General features: G+C 54.7%; 1 protein-coding gene across 4 annotated transcripts in view; it reads right to left on the bottom strand.

The window, feature by feature from the left end:
* The window catches only part of SLC6A6 (solute carrier family 6 member 6), an 80917-nt gene that overhangs the window by 17157 nt on the left and 50618 nt on the right, over positions 1-13142 (bottom strand). For all 4 annotated transcript variants that reach the window (XM_070433550.1, XM_070433548.1, XM_070433547.1 and 1 more), the window contains 4 exons: positions 8701-8833; positions 3076-3210; positions 1875-1978; positions 1621-1745 (listed from right to left, as the gene is read on the bottom strand). In XM_070433550.1, coding sequence (XP_070289651.1) covers positions 1621-1745; positions 1875-1978; positions 3076-3210; positions 8701-8833 — 497 coding nt within the window. The remainder of the gene's footprint in view (positions 1-1620; positions 1746-1874; positions 1979-3075; positions 3211-8700; positions 8834-13142) is intronic.

Genomic DNA, 13142 nt, shown 5'->3' with positions numbered 1-13142 from the left:
TGCAAGCCTTGACCGGGGAGAAAAGCCGTCTGTGAAGGAGGTGGCTACCTCCCTTCACCACTCTGTCAGCTCACGGGTGGTGTGGATATTTCTGCATTGTCTTGGGCCTGCCTTGGGGGCTTCTCAGGGCAGGAAAATGACGGCTGAAGGTCTGATTTGGAGCCGGGGTCAGTGGAGAAATACACTGGCCTGCACGTGTGGGTGTGAGGATGGGGCAGGGCAGCATCTTTGCAAGTGAGGAGGAAAGCAGGGCCCAGGAGCTCAGAGAGGCCAGGGGAGCCCAGAGATATTCTTATACAGGAAGGGGCAGAGGTTGTCACATGTGTGTGTGTGGGGGGGAGGGAGCGGGGAGGAAGGACACTCTCATATCAGAGGGGTCCTGTCCTAGAGACCCCAGCTCTAACCCTGATGAACCCAAGGCTCTCAGGCTGTTGGTCTCATCTGTGCAGCAGACATCTGACTGCACAACGCTGAGGTACCCTTGGCCCCCCCGCCCCCCTTCCACAATTTGTGTCCTACGGGCAACGGTGACACTCCAGCTGTGCCTGCCCCTGGTCTGTGGTGGTCCCTGGTGTCAGAACCTTACACTCTCCTCAGGGCTTGAGGCACCTCAGCCCAGGGCCCCCGCCAGCCTCCAAGAGGCCCCACTGAGGTCATGAGAAATGAGGAGATCGAGCGGAGCAGAGGGAGGTGTGTAAAATAACAAAACCTTGCAGGCCATGGATGGCCACCTTTCCAGTGGATTGGGCAGGACTGGACAAGGGCAGAGAAGCCAGAGAGGTGGACTTGAGGATCCTGGGAGCCTAAGCCACTGCAGTTTTAAAGCTGCAGGACCAGGACTTAGTGCATCATGGCCAGGCCTAGAACTTAGGCACCTGAAATACGGTGGTTCTGAGACTCTAGGATTCTAGCAACTGAGGACCTCATGAGTCTGATTCCCACACTGTCCTGCTGGAGCCCCAGGATCCCAGCTTAAGACCCCAGGCTGTGAAGTCTGTGTTTCTAGGGGAGTGTCCTGGGGAGCCCAGAGGGTGACAGTGTCCTCACAACACCCCCCCAAATCAGATCTGTCCTGTCCCAGAGGGCAGCCTGCCACGCCCGGTGTCTCTCCCCACCCCAAGCCTACGGTGGTGCCTGACACAGAGTAGAGACTCAATAAATCAATAAACATCAGTGGAATGAATGAATGGGTTTGCTTAGAGGGAGCGCGCTGGGAGCAAAGTGCAAAATACAGAAACCAAAGCTGAGAAGGTGATGATGGAATGCCGATCGGTGGCTGGCTTGGGCCTGAGTTAGGAAAGTGGTTTCTGTTTCGGAAACCAGGAGTTTGCTGGGGAAGGAAGGGGAGGGGGGAAGAGCACACGGAAGTAGCTAAATATTTCCCAAGGTAACCAAACCCATGTTTCTACCACCCCTTGGGCCAAATCGCAATGAACGTGTTTAAAATTTAGCTTTTGTACTCTTTGGTACTTGGGGGACATCTTGGTGGGGGGGGTCCGTTTTGGAAACCAGGCTCGTCCCCCCCCTCCAAAGCCCCTGGGGTCTGGCTTCATGCCTGCAGTACTCAGCTTACACACTAGGTGGCAGTGCCCACCACCACTGCCACCGATACCACCATACCTGACTCAGCCACATCAGCAATGTCCACCCCTTGCTCTTGTGCCATGAAGCCCAGGATGGAAAAAATTGCGAAGCCAGACACAAAACTGGTACCACTGTTCAGGCATCCCAGCAGCATACAGTCCCTAAGTTACACATATGTCAGGGAGCAAGTTAATTCACAACACAAGGAAGCCACGCTCCCTACTTCTCTTTTTTCTTTAAACATCATCATCATTTCTAAGGTCCACCAGGCCCGCTGGCACAACACTTGCCTGTACGAGTTGTACTTGTACTTGTTGTAGCTCCCCAGTGAGGTCATGGCTCCCAGGCAGATGGCATAGGAGAAGAATATCTGGGTCCCAGCATCAATCCATACCTATGGGGGTTAAAGGGGTGGGGGGCAAAGACAGAGAGAAAGAGCCATTAGACCTGTCCTCCTGGAGGAGGCAGTGTGGGTCCCTGGCCACCTGGTCACTGAGGACTGCACCTGAAAATGTGCAGATTCTCAACTGCAATTGGAGTCTCTGTGCTGAAATCCAAGGTGCCTTTCAAGACAACACTGAGCTGCAAGGAACCCCAGAAGTTGAAGAAACTGGGCTTGTAAAATAGATGGATCTGGATCCCAACCATGGAATCATTGTGGGCAAGTTAATGTGACTCCCGAAGCCTCAGTTTGCATATCTGTAAAATGGGTTCCACGGCCCTCCCCACAGAGCTATTTTGCAGGTTCAAAGAACAGTACCAATGGCAGCCTGGTAAGTCAAGTCTGCTGTCATTACTGTAATTGTTATTGTCTGGGGCCCCTGAGTTGGAATGGAGAAGAATCCCCTAATGGTTAATGCAGGCAAAGCTGCTCTCCAGAACTCTCATTAGGAAGTTTTCCTTATGGCCTCAAAGCTGCCTTCCACGCTGTCCTCTGATGCTGGCCACCTCCCTCCCATCTACCTCCCAGGGCGAGAAGAGAGTGGGGAAGAGGCCCAGAGCAGCAACCTGAAGGCTGAGGATCCTGGGGACAAAAAGATCCTTCAACAGGCCCATAAAATCTCCCAGGGTTTTCTCCAACCCCGCTGTGGTCACGTGGCTGAGTGCCAAGAGGTGAACATTCAGTACTGATCCCTCAGGTTTCTAAGAGGTCACCAACTCTGAATTCCGTCCTTGGCCACGGAAGCCAACAGCTCTCCCACCCCCGCCAGGCAGCCCTCTTGGCTGGTGTAGGCGGAGGCCAGGTCCAAGGAGAGACTAGCTCAGAAAGACTTCTCTCTCCTCCCTGGCGCAGCGCCTAAAGAAGACTCTATAATTGGCCTGCCTCAGGAGTCCTCGACAAAGATACACACACAGCTGGAAAAGCCCACGAGCGCTGTGAACTACCTGCCCCCGCCCAGTGGAAAAGTACTAGGGGCTGATGGCTTGGCTAGATTTGTGCACCCAGCACCACGGCCCGGGAAGGAGGGAGGACAGGCTGCCCTGCAGTACCTGTGGGTCCTTGAGGCGACTGATATCAGGGTACAGGTAGAACTTGATGCCTGCGCCTGCCCCAGGCAGCGTCAGCCCACGAACCAGCAGCACCAGCAGCATAGCAAACGGGAAAGTGGCCGTGAAGTAGACAACCTGCAGGGAAAGGAGGGGTTTAGGGGGGGCCTGGGGCACCTCCTGCCGCTGTTAAATTAGAGCATCTTTTCCGAGGCAGGGATTCTGTGGCCACACTTGTCATTTCATTTGCTGTGTGACCTTGGGCACATTGCTTAACCTCTCTGGGCCACAGATGCCTCACCTGTAACCTGGGTGTTAGGAACTTGCCTCATAGATTTACTGAGAGTCTATTTAAAAAAATCCTATAAATGTTGACTAAATAATTATATTTGGAAACAGAGTGGTGGACAAGACAGAGAACTAATCCCTGCCCTCACATTCAAAGAGGGTAGAGATAGAAAATGCAAAATAAGAGTAAACGATCAAGTGTGTACGAAAAAGGCTTAGCCCAGTGGTTGGCACATGGCAATTGGTTCTTATTAGCTAACATTTACAACTATTAGTATGACTCATGGTTAAGAATCAGAGAAGTGCGGGTTCAAATCCAGCTCTCTCCCCTCACTTGCCATGTGACCTTGGGCATCATGCTTAACCTCCCTGGGCCTGTTACCTCATGTGTCAAATGGAGATAAGAGAAACAGAAGATCATCACCAAGAGGGGAGGCGAGGATTCCATAGGATGACGCTTCTGGCATAACCAAGAGTGCCTGGCACTTGGGTCCTTGAGAAATGGGGCCTGTTACTAACGTTGTGATTTTGCAGGAAGCACAAGGGAACCCCTGGGAAGGGAACGAGGCCTCTAAGGCCCCTCAGCGAGGATGGGGAAGGCCCTCCACTTCCTTGGAGATACGGGAGGCCCACAGCCTTCCCTGAGTCACACTGCACATCCCAGACAGGCCCAGTCGATGCAAGGTGTGCACCAGAGATGACTCATCCCCAAGGGCCTGCCCTACTTTCTCTCCTGTCTGAGAGCTCTGGTCTCCAAACATCCTGTGGCCTCGCTTCTAGCAGATTCCCCATCTTTTCCTCACGGTGAGGACACTCCAGGCAGCGTTTATGCCGGGAAGTAGCTCAAAGGTGTGTGGCTGCATGGACAGTGAAAGCCTGACATTTCCAGGAGGGCATTGGCTGAGCTAGGACTCCCCAAGCACAAGCCCACATCATGCTCGCCATGGCCCCCAAATTGATACACCGGCTACCTGTTGACAGGGGGGAACTGAGGCTCAGCAGGGCTCAGAGACTCACTCGGGTCATCTGCAGAGCTCAGGATCTGCACTCAGAGCCCTAAGATTGGGTCACGGAGCCCCCAGCTCCCTCCGAGGGCCTTGGGGGGCCTAGAGACGAGGGAGGAACCACCACACAGCCAATGCACCCGTTTTACAGGTGAGGAAACTAAGGCTGAGGACAGGGCGAATGTGCCCTGGTGTTGGGGGCAAGAGGCAGTGCTGGGGTCCAGGAAGGTAACTGACAGAGGGTGACAGAGCCCCCGGCCTCGCCCGGCTGGCACAGGAACCCCCCATGAAGCTGAATTCTCAGGCAGCAACCATTCTTTTGTGTAAAAACAACCAAAAAGGAAGCTCAGGGCCTGTCTGATTCAGCTGTCCGTGGTCAGTGCCACCAGGCAGCATTTATGCAGTGCTTACTGTATGCCTGGCACTATTCCGAGTGTGGCAACTTCTATATGCAGCTGGTCCTGCACGAACCCTTCGAGGTAGGTTTTATTACTAGCCCCACGCTGAAGGCGAGGAAACTGAGGCCCAGAGAGAGTCAGCCCATCGCTTGTCACATAGCACTTAAGTGGCAGAGTGGATGCGTCCCCAGAGCCTGCCTCCGGGTGACAACGCAGAGCAGTGGAAAGCCTCCACGCCTGGCAGTTCAGGCCATCCTCCCAAAGGCCCAGGGGAGGGTTAGGGTTAGGTCGAGGGCTTGGGGCGGGCTCACTGCGGGACAAGTTACTGTCCCTCCCTGGCTCCACTGCCCCACCTGTGAAGTGGGGCGCACTCAGACCAGGTGAGCTCCGAGGTTCCCTCCGGGGGTGGGGGGGTGAGTGGCCGAGGGTGTCAGCTTGGGATCACCCAGACTGGGGTTGGGACCCCCTGTGCCCAGCTGGGCAGCTGGGCCTTACCTCCCAGGTGTCTAGAGGGAGGTGAGAGTGCTTACGGTGCCTAACGCTTGGCATGCAGTCAGCCCTCAAGAAACCTGAGCTGGGAGTACTCTCCCGATGATCCCATAGGGCGGTGGGCATACTCCTGCCTCAGTTTCCCCAGCCACCCATACTTTCTTCTCCTGAGGCAGAGAGCCCTACGTCCCAAGGACAAGCAGGCGGAATGGAGGGTGGGAGCAGGGCAGGAAACCCCGAAGGGGTGAAAGAAGAAAACCAGCGCGGCTCCTCCCTTCCTGCGCACAGGCCCCTGACCAGTTCCCACCTCTGGGCTGGGGTGGGCCACACCCGGTGGACAATAGCTGCTGACAGCAGGCCTCCCCAGAGGGCGGCTACTTCAAAGCCAGCCGCGCTCCACTGGGCTGGGCATCCAGGCGCGGCCAGAGGGCTTTGTGTCAGGGACACGGGACACCACGGGGGATGGGGTGGCTTCCCTTGTTTTCCTGTATGTAGTTTGTTTAACAAGCACTGAGATAGCTCTTACTGTGTGCCAGGCACTGTGCTGAGAGCTGGATGCGTGCTAACGCCCGCAGTCCTCCCAGCTTAAAAGGTAGGTGCTATTGTGCCCTGCACTTCCTAGCTGAGGAGACTGAGGCATTTTCCCCCAAATCCAGAACAGGACAGCCTCCCCTGCTCACAGCCTCCCCTCGGCTCCCCTTCACAGCCACCCTTGTTTTGCAGACTTTGCCCCTGAGAGCCCTTCTCTCAACTTTTCCGTGACTCCCCCGGGATCCTGGTGGGAGAGGCTGGGGCCAACCGCTGCCAGTTGCCCTCTGGCGATGGCCCAGCAGGCCTTGCCACGGGACGTGGTAGTTTTCCACTCTTGCTGGCAAACCTCGGCGGCTCCTTCGAGCCCTCGACCCAAATGCCCTGTGGCCCAATTGCCCTGGAAACTTGCAAGGATAGCTCTTCCTCGTTCTCCAGTGACAGTGGGGAGAGGGTGGCCCTCGAGGCAGGAGAGAGATGGGCGAGCCTCCTGCTGCCCTGAGCTCCCTTGGGGGTGAAGGCGTGGGCAGGTGGGGCCATGGGCCGGTGCCCAGGGCTGCAGCACCCTGTGTGTTGGGGGCAGGGGGAGAAGGGCATTGCTAACTCATGTCACACAAGGGGAAAATGAAGCTCAGAGAGGGAAACGGATTTGCCTAGCCATGCAGCTCGTGGGGGGCGGAGCTGAGACCCAAAACCGGGCCTGGCTCTGACTGGCACCCCTGCCTTATTCCTAAGCTCTGGATGGAAGAGCTGCCCTGGAGGTAGCGATGGAGAGGCACAGCCTCAGGCACGCGCACCGTCCCTCCTTTGGGTCCACGGACTGTACTTCCTGTGCGAGGGTTGGACGCCCGGCACCTTCCTGGACCAGGCGGCTGTGACCCTGGTCTGTGGCCAGCCTTGGGGCCACGGCTGGTGGTAGAGGAGGCCGGCAGTGGAGCCTCACTCTGCTTTGTCTTGGCTCCTGGGGCTCGCCCAGACCCCGCTATTGTTCTGGGAGCCACACCTGCCCCTTAGGGGCCTAGGCTGCTAAGGAGGAGGTTGTCTCTAGGGGCAGGCTAGGGGGACCTTTGACAAGTCACGTCTTCAACTGGCCACAGATGCAGCCTGTAACTATTTTTTGCTTTGATTCTATTCTCCTGCCTCGGGGCCAGCGCTCCATAGAAACTTCCTGAAAGACTGACCTCTATGTGGGGAGATGGAGGCAGGATGAGGAAGGGATTGGCGCTTACTGTGGTCTATGCTAAGCATTGTGCTGGATGCCGAACACACCTCATTTTAACCTTCTCTACCACCCATTTTCTAGATGAGGAAACTGAGGAGCCGAGGTGAGGGAGCAACCTTGGACAAGTCACTTCCCCTCTCCCAGCCCAGTTCCCTCACCGTTTAGAAAGAGGAGGTGACGAAATGGGCTAACCAGGTGGATGAACTCCAGGGCGCTGTGGGGATAACTTAAGCTGCCCTCTTCCTGCCCACCTGGGGGGATGCTGCTAGCAGGGGTGAGGGGAGGGGGCGGTGCTGGGGGAGAGAATTCTGAAGCTTGGCCGGCTTCCTTTCCACATTGGGTTTTAGGATCCCAGGATGGCTCTGCCCTGAGAAGCAGGCTGAGAACACTCCTCTGCAACCATGGGCTCCCAGATCTTGCCCTGCTGGAATCTGTTCAGACCCACGATTTTGCCCAAGGGGCTCTTCAGCTGTGTAATTCCAAATTCTGGTGCAGCCAAGGCCCCTTCTCTGAACGACTTTACCACTGCCCACCGCCGTACCTCAAATGCCACTCTAACATACTCTTTTGACTTGTGGGGGCCTTTGATCTTAGAGATGTTCTCCCTACCAAGATGCAAACAATGGGGGGTGGGGGGCAATGGTAGATGGACACGTAAAGGCAGATCAAGCCAACACCTTCGCTACGGCTTCGTGCCTGGGGTTCAGGCTCACACCTCTGACCACAACAGACCCTCTACACTGACGCTGTCATTAGAGCGGCCATGACACCAGGCAGATAGCAGGTGATTGCTCAGCCCTGTTAACACAGAACATTTTAGTTATAGGCTAACATGTTCGTTATTGCCAAGATATATCTGTGTATACCTAACATCTTAATGATAAGCTACTATTTTAATTACCCACCCCCGCCTTTGTTAATAGCTAACATCCCAGTCATCATGTAACGTATTAATCAGCAGCAGCTCAGTTACAGTTAATGTTCTGATAAACAACAACCATCTTAATCATCAGTGAAAGCATTCCTTAAGGAACATCTTAAGTTACCAGCTAAAATGTTTTTGGAAAGGTAATTCAGTTAATTTGACTAAGCAGCAAAAATCAGTGCTTATCGACCCCCAATTGCATTTGGATTATGTCGGCTACTGCTCCAGTGCAGGTTCTGAGTTTGTAGGCCCAGGGCAGGCCCACAGGGTCTGCATATCTAACGAGCTCCTGGCGGAGGAGGGGGGGGCGGGTGCTGATGTGCTGGTCAGGGGACTTTGCAAAGCAAGGGTCCATTAAGAACTGGTTCTTAACAACAGAGCTGCAGAGAACCTCATTAACAGCTAACTTATCAGTTACAACCTCGACATCAGTTATCCGCTAACATCTGCTCTACTGGGGGAACCAGCGGTGTGTTGGAGCTTGTGCAGGTGGCTGTACTGATGGTTCAATTTGCAGGAATTTCACGAGCTGGATGTTAAACCATCAATAACTTGAAAGCAGACATGGGGGAGTCTTTATACCGTCAAATGAGGGAATGCTACAAACCAGGGCTTTACTTGTTTTTCGAGGACTGGTTTATCAGCCCGTACCCCCTCCCAGGTCAGGGCCAGTTTCGGGCAGGAAAGGACTGTGGGGCGGGCGGTGCTCTCTGGCGAGGGCCACTCTCCATGAGGCAGGGGAGGGAGAGGAGGAGGGACAGGAGCACAACTCACTTTCCCCGTGGACTTGACGCCTTTCCAGATGCAGAAGAAACAGACCAACCACACGAAAAGAAGGCAGAGAGCAAGGTCCCACTTCAGTGAGCCGGGGCTGTTGATTCCAGAAGACAAGCTCAGCACGTTGCGCCTTGAAGCAAACAGAACCGCAAGTCAGTCGGGCCAAGGTCTGGGGTTCAAATCCTAGATCATGTGCTGATTTGCACAGGTCACATGTCCTCTCCAGGCCCTGGAATCCCCGGGAAATAGTTAACACCCTCGTCACAGAATTATGGGGAAGTCAACCAGGAGATGAACTCAGACCCCGAAGTCAGGTGAACCTGGGTTCAACCCAGCCTGACCGCGGGCAAGTTAAGCAAACCCCTAAGCCTCAGTTTCCTCATCTGTAAAATGGGTACTGATTCCTATGTGACTGGTTCTCAGCAGACCCTTCTGCTCTGGGTTAAAACCCCTAGCTCCACCATATAATCACTGACTTTGGGCTCATTACCCAACCTCCCAGACCTCAGTCTCATCTATAAAATGGGAGCAGCTACCATCCCCCAGCAGCTGCCCCATGCCTCTTATTTTATTCGCCCGTTTCTTATCTGGATCTTTCACTAAAATGTAAGCCTCATGGGGACAGAGTATTCCACCGGTGGCTGCGGAACACCTACCTACCGCCTTGCATGGATTGTTGTTAGGAGAAGCCCACACGAAGTGCTAACTACAGGGCCAGGGTTGCAGCCAGCCCTCGAGAAACCTGAGCTGTTGCTGTCGTGATGCTGAGAGGCCCAAAGCAGCTCCTGGCACCTAAGCAGGTTCCCCCTACCCTTCCAGGGGGCGAAGGTCTCAAAAGGAGGCAGGCAGACCATTTGGAGGACAATCAGCACGGGGCAGCCACCAGCCCTGCCCAGCAGCACACAGCACAGCCTGGATTTTTGCAACCCAAGAACCTCGCTGACGCACACAAGCAACTACTCACTGACACACTCCTAAGGGGCAGGTGCCACCTGAAGCCAGGGCAGGGCAGCACAGGGTGCTGATGGCAGAGAAGACCATTCAACTTAATGCCCAGAGCTCTGACTGCTGCAGTACTGACCAAGGGCAGCCACGCTGAGCAAAGGGACATGGGCCCTGCCCACCAGCCCACTGGAGTCACCTGCCCACCAAATCTCCAGGCCACGGAGCTTGCGAGACAGAGCCCTCACTTCCCCCTGGGAGATGCTGGGTTCCTTCTAATGAAAGTCAGCTCCCTATCTGAAGGCCACTCTTAAGCAGGGGAGGCAGAGAGAGGAGTGTGACTTCGTGCCTCTGTTTCCTCATTTGTAAAACATGAATGGCACCTGCCCAGGATGCCGCTGGGAAAGCCTTCCAGACCACCCCTAGCCTCAGCCAGTTGTGGGATGGCCCCATGGCCATGGCTCTGGGACAGTTTCATTGCTCCTTTTATGTCCCCACAGAAGCTCCAACGTGAGGACCTTGAATAAATCCAAAATTCCCACTCAGCTAACATCCAAGCCAGACCTTTCTGTGCTGTGCCCCCAGCATCTAGAACAGCATGTGGCATATACGAGGGCCTCAATAAACATGTATGGAGTGAATGGAAGGACTTAACTGCGGTGAATGGGAAGTTTGCATGTCACTCTGGACTAATCCACGGAGTATTTCCACAAACAAGTCTTAAGAAGGGGCAGCTTTCCTCTGTGTGTTCCTTGCTGGTCACCTCGACATCAGTGGGCCTCCCAGTGGTAATACCAGCAAGGCCTTTCCTACTTATCTCATCTGACCCAGGGCCTAGAGGTCATCTGCCCCCCTTTAAGATGGGAAAGCAAGGATTGGAGGACCCCACTGCCCACAGACACACAGCCAACAGGGGGCAGAGCTGCCACCCCATATCCAGGCTCGTCTGACTCCCAAAGCCAGTGTCCTTTGGACTCCACCTAACTGTCCCGCTGATTCACAGAGAAAATAGAGCCTAAACTTTCAAAAGAATCTCCCCAGTCCCTGCTACTGGCCGGGGTCACCTGGAACATGGACATCTCCATAAGGCAGGGCTGGCGGCCAACTGCATCCCAGCTGGGGCCCTGCCAAGCACGTGGATCTGGCGGCCGCAGCAGCTTTAGAACAAAAAGCCATTCCCCGGGCAGCCTCCAGAGCTCGGTCCTTCAATGAAGGCCTAGGGCATGCTGGGCAGTGGCCCAAGACTTCCTTGTGAATGGGCAGCAGCGGGGAGAGCACTTTTCCATCTCCACACCGTGGCTCCCTCTCCAATGCCAAGCACACCGTCGCCTGTTCCCAGAGAAGCCTTCCCTGTGCTCCACAGATGACTAGGCGGGTCCCCGGCTGTCCTCTCACACTGGATGTCACCCTGAGTGACAAGTCTGGCTTGACTATCAGATTCTAGACGGCCCTAAGACAAGAACCTCACAGACAGGCACACAGTAGATGCTCAGCTAATGCTGAGGAGGTGCCCAGTCATAAGACGGCTTTTTCTTCTCTCCTTAAGGGCAAGTTGGCCAAGAAGCTTGAAACCTGGGAGCCGGGATGCTGACCAAGCCCACAGTCAGTTTACTGACACCTTCCTGTCTCCTCCCACCACCGTCCGGGAAAACCAGAGGTGCCCCCCACAAAGGAGAGGCTCCCACATTGGCTTGCTCTGGGCAATGACCGGCTAGGCAGGCCACAACCACGAAGCCGAGTCATAACTTGCTTTTACCCTTCCTGGTGGCCATCTCCTTGCAGGATCTCGTTGCCTCCAGTGACACCCTAAGGCATGTTTTCTCGGACCCAGCCATTCCGTTCCCAAGAGTCTCTCTCTGTACAGTTTTACGCGCATGTGTGTCCAAAGGCAGGCCCACCCCACAGCACTGTTTATTAAGATAAAAAAAAATTGGAAACCACCCAAATGGCCACAATAGGGTCAGAGCAGGCACAAAGCCACTGGAATGCTGTGCAGCCCAGGGGACAGCGGGAAGCTACTGGGCCCTGGCGAGGAGCTCCCTCCTGAGATAAACAGTGAACAAAGCAAGGTGAGGAACAGCGTATGGCCTGCTCCCCATGGGGTCCAAAGCGATGAGTGCGCCTTGTGCTTGAACACGCACTTTTGCCAGGACATACAAGACGCTGGTTGTGTCGCTGCCGGTGGGGAGGGGTCCCGGTGGTGGGGATTCGGGGGAAGGGGACTCGCGTGGCATCAGATATATTTTTTCATTGTCGGAATGTTTTTAATGTGCACATTTCACCTTTATACAAATTATTAAACTCTAGAAAATGTTTGAAATGGGCTGTGCAGACATTCTAGGAATGGAATAAACATGTCTCATCAATCAGAGGCTGTCATAACAGAGCCCGACATGGGCTTGGGCCAAAGTGACTGACATCCTGTCCAAGGATAGCTCAAGGGTAGCCATGGAGGCCGGAACGTGAGTGGGTCTATCTGAATCCCTTTCTGAGAGAATCCAGTTTAAAGGATCCTCCACAAGTCCCTTCCCTGTCAGACCCCCATGGCCTCAGCCACAACGCAGACCAGGATCTGCTGGGCCTTCCCCGTGCTGCGGGCAGTGCCATGCCCCAGAGGGACTGCCATGGTGCACTGCCCCTCACAGGTGCCCCCTGACCACGCCAGACTATACAGGTTACCCCAAATCTTGCCACATCTCCCCAACACTGCCTCTCCCCCAGCTCCCCGCGACAGCTACCAGGCAGTCCTTCTGCCTCCACTCTCAGTCCCCAGTTTGTTCTCATCGATCTGGCAATACCTGAGTCAGGCTATGCCTCCCCTGCTCTACATCCTCCAGGGCGCCTACCCACCTGCCCAATAACACCCTCCCAACCTGCCCTAGTCCTGTTTGCCTCCCCGAATGTGACCAAATACTCTATCATCTAGACCCAGACACCTTAAAAAAGGAGGGTGGTGACTACTGATGATACCGGGACCACGGTGTAAAGGGGACACATCCAGGACAAGCTGTGGGCGGTCCCATCTCGAACCTCCTCCCCATACGGCCCCTTCACTTCCTCCTTTAGCCACACTGGCCTCTGGAATGTTCCCAGGATAGGTGGAGCATGCTCTTGTCTCAGGATCTTTGAACTGGCTGTTCCCTCGCCCCACCCCCTTCAGGTCTCTGTTTAAATGCCAGGGCAGTCTTTCCTGGTCATCTTATGTAAAAAACATCCCTGGTCACTCTCCTTCCCCTGCCCTGGCTTTATTTGCCATCATTTATCATCGTGTTTCTATTATAATTTGATTTGTGGTATCTGTTTAATGTCTGTCTGTCCTACTAAAATGACATCTCCACGGAGGCAGGGCCTGTTTCTGTCTGTCTTGATCACTGCTGGATCCAGAATAGTGCCTGGCACATAGTAGGTGCTCAAGACATTAGTTGAGTAAATTAATTATTCCCATTTAATTGATGCAGAAACTGAGGCTCAGAGAGATCCAGGAATTCACCTGAAAT

Source organism: Myotis yumanensis, unplaced genomic scaffold, assembly GCF_028538775.1.
Source record: "Myotis yumanensis isolate MYYU_CA2020_CCGP unplaced genomic scaffold, mMyoYum1.0.hap1 SCAF_14, whole genome shotgun sequence".
NCBI lineage: Eukaryota > Metazoa > Chordata > Mammalia > Chiroptera > Vespertilionidae > Myotis > Myotis yumanensis.
This window is presented reverse-complemented; position numbering and strand designations above follow the sequence as displayed.